The 11,126-nt window shown below is 41.7% G+C and overlaps 1 protein-coding gene across 1 annotated transcript in view; it reads right to left on the bottom strand.

Annotated features, from left to right (window-relative positions):
• Nucleotides 1-11,126, bottom strand: part of NDRG1 (N-myc downstream regulated 1) — an 896,718-nt gene that overhangs the window by 520,277 nt on the left and 365,315 nt on the right. Inside the window, exon 8 of the mRNA XM_044066941.1 lies at nucleotides 4,927-5,013. Coding sequence (XP_043922876.1) covers nucleotides 4,927-5,013 — 87 coding nt within the window. The remainder of the gene's footprint in view (nucleotides 1-4,926; nucleotides 5,014-11,126) is intronic.

The following is an 11,126-nucleotide window of genomic DNA, read 5'->3' as shown; positions in this document are numbered from 1 at the left end:
GTACCCCATTGATTTGGTGGCAGATTTGGCATTCCTTTTAACCTTGGCAGACTGTGAAAGTGGAACGTGTAACCTTGAAATATAATGTTGAGAACCCATTTGTCTTTGGTGATCATTTGCCAATTGTGGTAGAAGAGTGCCAGTTTTCCTCCCAAGGGGACTGCCAGGAAGGATTTGTTTGGGCAGGTGTAGTGGGACGTCATTGGAGCTGCTTTTTATATGGTTGGGGCCTGTCTTCCCCTTCTTTCTGGCCTGATGCAACCCATTGTCGAGGCCTGTACGGACCTTGTGTTTGACCTCTACCTCTTGGACGTCTGTATCTTCCCCTTTGAGGTCTGTATGTAATTGGAAAGGACCAATTCTTAGTTGGCCAGTTTCTGCTAAATCTAGGAGGCTGAACCTGTAAGAAATCCTTCACCGTTTGCATAGATTTTGCCTTATCCTCCATTTTCTTTAATACCTCTTCTGCCTTAACTCCAAATAACACATCCTGCTGCAAAGGTGCATCCAATAATTTTGCTTTAACATGATCTGGTAACGTATGTTCTTTTAACCAAGCATGTCCTCTAATGACAGAGCCTGTAACTGCTGCTCTGCAGGAGGCCTCTAGAGAATCAAAACCACATTGCAAAGTATGTTTTCCCACTTGTTCAGCTGCATGCAATAAATCCTGCATTTCTTTAAAATTAGGAGGATCTGATTCTGGAAGCATTTATTGTTTTAACTGAGACAGTAAAAAATGCTGATATTTTAGCATGTGAAACTGGCAATTTAAGGCTCTCATTGCTAAAGTTGCAGACGTATATACTTTCTTTCCCCATCTGTCTAATGCTCTGGAATCTCTGTCAGAGGGAACTGGATTCTTGGCTGATGACTCCTTTGGGTCCCTGAGAAATTTTCAGGGTCAGCTACAGGGCTTTTAAACAGAAATTTGTGTGAGTCAGGGACTCTGTAGTATTTGTCAGGTTTAACAGGGGCTGGAGGTAAGGAATCAGGATTTAAGCTGGATTCAGTATACACCACAATATCTAACACTGGTGGAATAGCAAGGGGTCTGTGTTGAGGTAATAAAAGGAAGTCTCTGAACCCTTTCTTGGATTCTGCGTAATCCTGGCCTTCCCAGTGGAAATGCTCCCTCATGGTATGTAGGGTTTCCCTAAAGGAGTAGTCTTCAGGCGGTGAGGCAGATGGAATCGATTCCTCAGCATCAGAATCCTCATAAGGGGATAAAGAGTATCCTAGGTCTGAAGATGAATGAGAAGAGATGGGACACCTGGTCGGAAGAGTCATAGTCTGCATCCTGTCTAGGCCTTTTATCAGGAGGGGGATGGGAGCCCATGAACAGAGTGATTAGGTCTTCGGTCATTTTGAGTATTTGTTTCTTAGGCATGGAGACCTGTCCTGAATGCTGTATTTGTTTACTTGACTTTAAAGGAGGCTTAGACTTAGCTGAGGGTTTAATGCTTAACTGAGTAGGTCTGAAGACACCCTCTGAAGCTGTGGGTTGCTCAGCTACTCCGGATCCCTCTGAAAGGTTCGTCTTGGTAGGCTAAAGAGCTTGTGCATCTGAAGACCCAGCCATCGCCACGTGGGAGTCAGAGGCAGCTTGTGGTTCTACAGAAGTGGTTGTCAGGGGCGATGGCGCCTCGCTGAAAACTGGAGAACCGGTGACTGGCCTAGAAGACGCTTACAGTTTTGGGCCTCGGATGCCTATCCTTGTCTTTGCACTTTTTGTGCATTCCAGTCGTTGGAAGTTCCGACGGCATGGTATAATTGAATTTTCTACCAAAATAATGTCGGGAAAAATCAAACAGACGTTTAATAGTGCGCTTGTTAAACCTAGCACAAAACCAACAACCAGTGACGTCGTGGTCAGGGTCTAGGCATGGGATACAATAGGAATGGAAATCCTTATGAGGTATTTGCTTCCCACAAGAAATACAGTTATTAACTTTTACTAACATCAGTCTGAGGCAAGAAAAAGTTTCCCCAATGGGGTACTTGGCTTTGTAGAAGACTTCGGTTCTGGATTCGGAATGAAAATCTCAGGAGATGGTCGACCGGCACTTCAGAACTGCTTCTGCTTCGGGCACCGCGCGGCAAAAAAGACTGAAGAAAATGGCGTCGGCTGCATCTTATATACCCCTGTCGCACTGACGTCAGGGAGGAGGCGACAGCAAATGATGCCGGACCAAGACTTTGGAACTCAGGCCGACTGGGGAAATGCCTGACGGCAGGATAACCCAAGTGTAATGACTGCAGCAGTGTAACACAATGAACATTCCAACATTTCAGTATTTTGAGATTATAAAGTGTTTCCATATAAATAACTTGTATGTCGAATTTCAGTATTTCGAGACTGAATAGCCAAAAGTACAGTTACACGAAACTGCAGTATTTCGAGACTGAATAGTCGAAAGTTCAGTTACACGAAACTGCACTATCTCGAATGCGTAAATGTCAAATCCACTGTAGTGGTGTCGCGTTCGTAACGTGCGGTGCGATGTGTGGATTTAGCTGGGGATTCAGGTAAGTGGTGGTTACGTAAGGGTATTGGGTAGCGATTTCAGTGTGTGCAGTGGTAGCGTTTGTGTTTTAGTGCGACCTCAGAGTTAATATATACAAGTAGGGGTGGGGGGCACAGCCCCCCACATGGGAGGTGCAGGGGGGCTTGCCCCCCTGCTTATAGGTAGGGTAGGTGTGTTTGTATGTTATGTTCTGTTTGTATGTGCTGTTTTGTTTGTTGTAGTGTAGTTAGGTAGGTGTATGTCTGCGTGTGCTGGTGTGTGTGTGGTCGCGATTGTGGTTTTCACGGTTGTGAGTTTTCAGGTACATGGAATTTCAACTATTCAGTCTCTAAATACTGACATTCGACATTTCAGTATTTCGAGATTGTCTAGTGAATCCATACACACACACAAGCACACACACAAGCACACACACAAGCACACACACAAACACACACACAAGCACACACACAAACACACACACATACATACACAAAGGTTTTCTTAAGCCAAAGAATTCAGTTTTAAATGCATTTATGTATTTAACAAAACAATGGCCAAAATTAGGGGTCTAAAATTGTGTAAAGAACTACCAACTCAAAAATATGCGACGGCATCTTGCCTACAAGAGCAAAGAATATCTGCATACTCAAGAGATGCAAAGGAATAAACCAAATGAAATGACCAACAAAAGAAAAAAAAAAAAAAAAAAAAAAAAAAAAAAAAGGAAAAGGAATCCTATCCCTAATTTAACTCTCATTTAATGCAAACGTCAAGCTAATTTACTCACATTTGCAGTGGCCTTTCTTCCAGCTCATAATAACCGAATCCAAGACCCTCATTTCAATTTCAACTGGCCTAGACCCTCATCTCCATTTTGATCATATTTCACTATTTTACACCCAACGATTGGTAGGTTACTACAGGTTACCTGCTCACTGCAGGAGAGGAGGCACAACATTCCCCTTCTGGAATGGCACATTGTAGTTATTCCCACCAATTGTGCTCCTGGATCTCAAATTTCTGAGAAAAGGGACAAAACCAATCTTGGTGGCCAGGCCAAACTTATATTTGGACCTCCTGTATGATTAAATACCCCATCTGCAGTCTTCCTTTACAATGCTTTCTAACTTGAAAGCTGTTAGCTGTAAAAAAAAAATATATATATATATATAATAGGTGTGACATTACACCAGAGATCATGAGAGGGACAGGTAGTCTCCATCTCATCACTCCTTACTCACTCTTGCTGGCTTCTTCAGTGCCTCGGGCACTATTCTGTTGTGGACTACCTATGTCGCAGTCAGGGCTTTATCCTTCTGTGCCAGTCTTGTGCAGTTAACTCATTCACTCCTACTAGCTGTGGAATAACACACCTCCAGCAGCCCAAATACAGGTGTAGATTCCTAAACATTTCTGAAAAATCAAGTTATAGAATATATGCAAGACAAATGTAAATATCTTGTGAACACTAAATGCTATTTAAAAGATGCAAGCAAGTGATGTGCTCAGCAAATCACTGCAGTCAGTGTATTCATTATATCGGCATGAACACTGTAATATAATGTAGAAAAATCAGGAATCATGCTTCTCTAAATTTTCAAAAACAAGTTTTCTTATCTTGAAAGTTGTACAACTTACACATAATCGTACTGCTCAGGAAACCTGAACTTTTACATGATGGCAAGAAATTATTTTCAGAGTGCTTACTTAGTTAACTACAGAAAGAAAATGGATGCCAATTTGCAGAAATACAAATAGCTCTTGGTAGCTTTCAAGATGCACAACAGAGTGCACATTTTCAGCCAATGTTATGCTACAATAATTTGTTTTGAAAATATTAAGCGTACATATGGAAACTAGAAATACTTCCAGCAAAGTACATTATACACGGACAGAATCAATGGACTGCTCCCTCTTCCATCATGTAATTTCATATTATGCTCCTCAGTAACATGCAGCTCTCCCAGTTATGGGAATATGAGCTTAAACATGAACATCAAACTGCAGTTAAGTCCATACAGTGCAACCTAAAATAATCTTAATGCCACTTTCTTAGCCCTTGCTCTTTAATACATTGCTTACTATTAACTGGTAAGTCATTTAGTTAAGAAATTCAGCACCAAAAGGTTAATGCTGTAAGGGGCTATGAATGTTAACAGGAAGTATTTACAAGTCATGTGCTGTATGTACTAGTGAGCTAATCAAGTTCAACTGAAAGCAAGGAGAACAGACTATGCAGATACCACCCCCTACAGGCTAGGTTTTCAAAACTACAAAGCTCTACTCCAGAAGTGGAATACAACTGGCTTAACAAAAAAGCACAGAGAGACAGTCAGACTACAAGAGTAGACTGAAAGGGTGATGCAGAATCATACATACAATTCCCCTCCAAATGGTAAAGATTTTTAAAGCTTACCTTGCTTGCTGCCCAATCCATCCAACCCTCTGCAGATGGATCTATATTAACGAGTACTAGCCCTTCTACCATATCTGGTTGGTTAAGCTGCAGCAAAATCAAAAGAGACAGAGAACAACTCAAAGCAGGACAAAAGCAGATACCTGAAAGACAAAATCTTATACTAAGCAAGTTCAAATCAACACAAACATAATAATGAAGCAATGAAATAATGTTATGACTTACCATAAACGTTCGATCCATGTTGTCCAATTTTCTTCTGCTTCAAACATGTGGGCAGTCCGATTAGACCTTGGCACTGATCTCAAAGTTTATCAGAGACAGAGATCAGACTCCTCCCCTACCCATAATCCCCTAGATAGGACCTCCGATGCTCAGAATGAGTTTGCCCCTACTACTCTGAAATATAGGTTCATAGGTAGGTACTAGGCTAGCTGCCTGAGGGCATTTATAAGCCTAGCCAGAGTGTGTCAGCTTTCGCCGCCCCATTGATTAATTAACTGAGCCTCTGTCAAGCAGAGCCAATGAAGTGATCCCAGGGGTGTATTTTCTGTTACCCATCCACTCGTCAAGGTTTCTCTTGAAGAGTGTTAGTGAGGGTCTCTGCCTAATGTAGTTAGGAATTTTGTTCCAAAGCATGGGGAGTCTCTGACAGGAATCTATCCCTCCAGCATGTTCTACTTATTGTTGTGTCGAGGTTTAGCTCACTAGAGCACGTGGCTCGCAGTGACTTGGATTTCTTTAGGTGGAGCACGTCCATCAATTCCGAGTTGGAAATGGCTTTGTAAGTCAGGCAGAGATCACCTCCGAGTAAGCGATATGCCACTGAGTACAGCCGGAGATTTTTCAGTCGGGCTGCATAGGACATATGTTTGAGGCCTGGGTGTGGGTAATGCTGGATTTACCCATGGTTGGTGTGGTTTGGTCACGAGGGCGATCCAGCATTACCCACACCCAGAAGTGGGTTATTGCTATTATACAATGACATTATTTAAGAAAAAAATAATTACTTTTCTTAAATAATGGCATTGCATAATGCCTCCTTGCTGCCCTTCCGCAGCTGTCTGGCATTCTGCGGCAGTTCTGATGTACTGCGCATGCGTATTCCTACACACTACATCACAGCTGTGGGCAAAAGCAACGGAGAAAGCAAGATCTCCGTTGCTTCTTACAAACTGTTTCGCTATGTTAAATGGGTTTAACATAGCGAAACAGCTTTAAAAAAAGCAACGGAGAGCTCCGTTGCTTTTTTTAAAGCTGTCTCGCTATGCTAAACCCATTTAACATAGTGAGACAGTTTTGAAAAAAGCAACGGAGAAAGCAAGATTCTCCATTGCTTTTTACAAACAGTCTCGCTATGTTAAAGGAGTTTAACATAGCGAGACAGCTTTAAAAAAGCAACGGAATCTCCATTGCTTTTTTTTAAAGCTGTCTCGCTATGTTAAACTCGTTTAACATAGCGAGACAGTGTGAAGCAATGGAGATCTTGCGTTCTCCATTGCTGCAAAAAAGAGTTCTAGTAATGGAAAAAGTCCAGGCGACCGGACCTTTTTCCATTACTATAACTCTGATTTACAACGTGCACACTGACCAATCAGCGTGCACGTTTTTAAATATTAGAGGGTTGTTGTATAATAGATCATAATAATGACCGAACATCAGTAGGGGATGTACTAGGAGAGGTCACAGGTAGGGGAACTGTGTCTTTTGGGGCCAAAAGGATTACTCTGGTCTTGCACTGCTTTGATTTCTGTCTAGACAAAACCAAAAAAAAACTACAAACTTGTAAAAAAAAATAAAGGAAGAGAATAGTACCACTTCAGAAGTCACTTTGTTTCATACGTTAAGTGCTTTCGTCAGTACCATACAGACTTCTTCAGAACAGAATGCACACAACCCACCCTTTATATACAATCCAAAAGTCACATGATAAAACCAATTCTTCAACTAATTAAAACCATAAAGTTAAAATCTGGTATACAAACATGACAAAGGCCATAAGCCATTAAAAAGAACTTCACCTTAGCATCGTGAACAAGTACAAATACTTTTCTCCTATACTTAATAAAAATTCTTAAAATTATTTAAATACACGTAAATATAATCATGATCTAATAATATAATTTTTTTTAATATGAATTTTAAAAAAAAAGGCTTTCTTAAAAAACAATTCATATGGCTAACTCAGCTTTCAATTTTAGTCGACAATTGATAGATACAGTTTTGTTCAGGCCTGGGGAGGCAGTAGCATTACATACTAACAGCCATTTTAACAACTTATAATTCCAAACACAAGTCCGGAGGTCCACCCCTCTGTCCTAAACTCTACCTTATCAACAGCTACATATTTAAATGAATACATGGTAAATTGCCACTTTTTGAAATGTCACTGATGCCGTTGGATTCTTTTCCTAAATTTTGTTTTTGTCTTGCCAATATAGAACCCTCTTACATTCCTGACACTCGGCAAGATACACCACCCCCTTACTTTGACAGTTGAAGTTATGCCTAAGAACTATATTTTTCCTTTGTACTGCACCTCTGGTCCCTCAACTTGCATTGCCTACACTCCACATTTTTTCTAGGACAGGTTCTTGTCCAACTTTTATTAAACAGTTCTCCTCTATTCTAAACACATTCTAAAACACATTCTAATGTTTTTTATAATATTTCTGATTCCCTGAAAATGTGTATTACAAGGCAAAATAAGGGTTTTTTCGAAAATTCTTCCCCTCTATCTTAGAACCAATACCACTTGTATCATTCTGGGTTATGCAAGTTCATTTTCAAAAAGTGATGAAAATAAAGCATTGGCAAACATATTAGACAATTTACCACACATACATTTAAATATATAGCTATTGATAAGGCAGAGTTAGGACAGAGAAGGTGGACCTACGGACTTATGTTTAGTGTATAAGGAGTTAGAATGGCAGTTAGTATAGAATGCTACTGCCTCCTAAGGCCTGACTAAACTGTATCCATCAGTTGTCTACTAAAACTGAAAGCTGAGTTAGCCATATGAAATAAGAAAGTAGTTAACTGAAGAATTGGTTTCATCATGTGACCATGGGATTGCATACAAAGGGTGGGTTGTGTGCATTCTGTTTGTTCTGATGAAGTCAGTATGGTACTGACTAAAGCGGTTAACATATGAAATAAATTGGCTTCTGGAGTGGTACCATTCTCTTTTTTTATTTTACTTTTTGTATTGCTTTGCTTTCTGTGTGAATTTGTTCATTAGTGGCAGAAGAAGAAAGGAATACAGGAGACCTGGGGGTCACTCAGTCTCCCTGTGGAGGAATCACAGCCAATATCTACTGCATTTGTTGCTTAGATAGGAGGCAAAGAGATCACAGTACGATTGGCCCCAGCAACTGAAAAATGTTTGTCACTGTAAGATTGAGGGACCACTCATGAGGCATCAGCACTCTCCTGCTCAATTTCTCCTCAAGTACATAGCATTACACATCCTGGGGTCCTCCTACCAGAAAGGATTGTGAAGACACCGCCCATAGCCAAACCCTCATGGCTTCTCAAAAAAAGATAAGATTGGGTTCCTCTCAGTTTGCTGGTTCCTCTCAGTTTGCTGATGTACCACAAACAGTCATGCTGCCCGTTTGTATGGATATCATATCCCTGGGGAGTAGGTCTCGAAGTGCCTGCAGTGCTAAAAGGACCCATCTCAGTTCCAAGACTGATGTGAACACTGGCCTCTTTTGTCAACCAAGTACCTTGGACCATCTTCCCTTCTAAATGTCCCACCGCCATCCTACCCAAGAAGGGATGTATTGGTCATTTATTGGCAAATCCATCTGGAAAGTGCAATCCTTGGTCACAGATGGAGAGATTATCCATCAAGCAACATGTGTTTTGTAGACCTGTGTAATTCAAACTTTTGCATACAGAAAGTGAACGGATTGAGACCACTGTACTGTTAAGGTCCATTGCACCACCCACTGAAAATTTTTGCAATTAAATCATTAAAACTGTGGATGCCATGAGACCCAAGAGACACAGGAATAATCTTACTGATAGCGTTGGGTGGTGTAGAACCTGAAGAGCTGTTAGACAAAGTGACTGGACTAGGGAAGACCATTTGAAGTTTGGTGTTTAGTTGGCATCCTATGAATTCTAAAGCCCGAGTTGGAGTCCATTGACATTTTGGTAGGTTTATGGAAATTGCTAAATTTGGAATCAACTGGAGTATTTGGTCTGCTGAGTGAGTAGGAGATGCTAGGCTGAGGCAGTGAGTAGCCAACTGTCCAAATACAGGAACACCTGGATCTTCAGTAGGCACAGCTGCGCGACTACTACTGCTATGATCTTAGTGAATGCTCTGGGAGTTGTGTTACGACCGAACGGCAATACTCTAAATCAAAAATGACTGGAAGCAGAGAAACCTCCTGGAGTGCTTTGCTATTTTGATGTGATAATAGGCATCCTGGAGATGTACAGAACACACCCATTCATCCTTTCTCAGAAGAGGTAAAATGGATTAAACTGTGACCCTCGGAATTGTCTGTTTTACAAACTGGTTTTGTTGACTTGAGATCCACAATGGGTCTTCAGTTCCCGATTTTCTTTGGTACTAAAAAGAACCTGGAATAGCCTCCAGATTTTAACTGGTTGTTGGAGACTGGTTGGATTACTCTTCCTAGCAGCTTTATAACTTCTATTCTGGAGTGGGAGGGAAAAAAAAGAATACAATAGCCTCTAGATAGTATTCTTAGCAACCATGAATCTGATGTGATCTTGTGCCAGGTTTGAGGGTGCAATGAAAGCAGTCCCCCACCTGCCTTCAGAGCACAGCAGCCGGGCAACCATTCAGGAGTGCTGAAAGGCTTTCTCGGAAAAGTGACCATGAAAGCTTGGATTCTGTAATCCACCTCTGCCACTTGGGCATTGTCCAATGAAACTGCACCCCCCCCCCGCCACGAGAGGGTTTATCATCTTGGGAGTCATGGAAAGTACTCCAATTTGTGGAATCACATCTTCCCCGATCTCGGGTTCCTAGTGAGAGAATGTTCTTTGTGAGGTGGAGAAGTATACTCCCACTGCAGAAAGACCCTTATTTTGTTGACTTCTGGACAGTGTATCCTTGACGTTGGGTCCAAAATAAGGCGAAACCATTGTAAAGGGCCTTAATGAATGAAGAATGACAAAGCGTTCCACAAAGTCGCATCCAAGTATGGCAGCACATGGTGATGCCAGTGACTGATGTTCTGGCGGTATTGTCAGTTGCATTAGAGAGTACATGCATAGCCACATTAGAAGAAGATTGAAGGTGGAAAGCTGGGTGTCCACTGATTTCTTAACATCCGCTGGCAGTACTCCCCCATGGGAGACTTGATGATCCCTTTAGTAAAGTTTCTCTGGAACCTTATTAAATGGGTGAGACTGTTCAGCGATTAGTGGGTGAAAATCTCAGATACATAGGTCCATTTCCCAAATCTGTTCATTGTTCTAGATTCCCTATTAGGAGGGTGAACAGATGGGTCTTTCCTCCAATAGCCCTTTCTTTGTGACTGTTGCCACCACCAAAGCATCTATTTGTGGACCTTTACTCCAATCTTTCCAATCCGTTGGTGCTGATAAAATTCTGTCATCATCCATCATTCCATGCCTGTTGAACTGTTCAGATTTATAAGAGGGTCAACAGCTGGTACCACCCGGACTATGTTGGTCCCGTACCAAAAGCCACCAAGAATACAGACTCATCTGGTGAACAGTCTTGGGATGACAAACGCCTCTCTGTTTCATCTATTTTGATAGATGTCACTGAAAGTGATGTCTTTAGAGAGGGAGCAAGGGAACCCTCCCCTTCCTCCAAGTCAGTATCTTTGGTGTAAGACTCTGGTGAAGATTCAAGGTGCTTCCCAGAAAAAGGATGTGCAAACGGAACACCCTCTATGGAAGCATTAGAAGGGTCAGAATTAGAAAGGGAGCTAACAAAGCAAACTTCCTCAGAAGCCACGGATACAGACTGTCCCTGTCGGATAGGATGTAAATGGGAACACAGACTGCAGATGAGGTTTGGGTGGAACCAAACTGGTTGAAGCCACCCAGTCTTTGGTATTTGCCAAAAACCTTGAAAGCCAAGGCAGCCACCAGAAAGGAAGACTCCCTTCAATCCGAAGAGGAGATCTCCGCACTGATGAGTTACAGCCACAAAGCCGATCTCAGATCCAAGCTCTCCA

The sequence above is a fragment of the Protopterus annectens genome, chromosome 3.part1, assembly GCF_019279795.1.
Source record: "Protopterus annectens isolate FY-2018-M chromosome 3.part1, PAN1.0, whole genome shotgun sequence".
In the NCBI taxonomy this organism is placed as follows: Eukaryota; Metazoa; Chordata; order Ceratodontiformes; family Protopteridae; genus Protopterus; species Protopterus annectens.
This window is presented reverse-complemented; position numbering and strand designations above follow the sequence as displayed.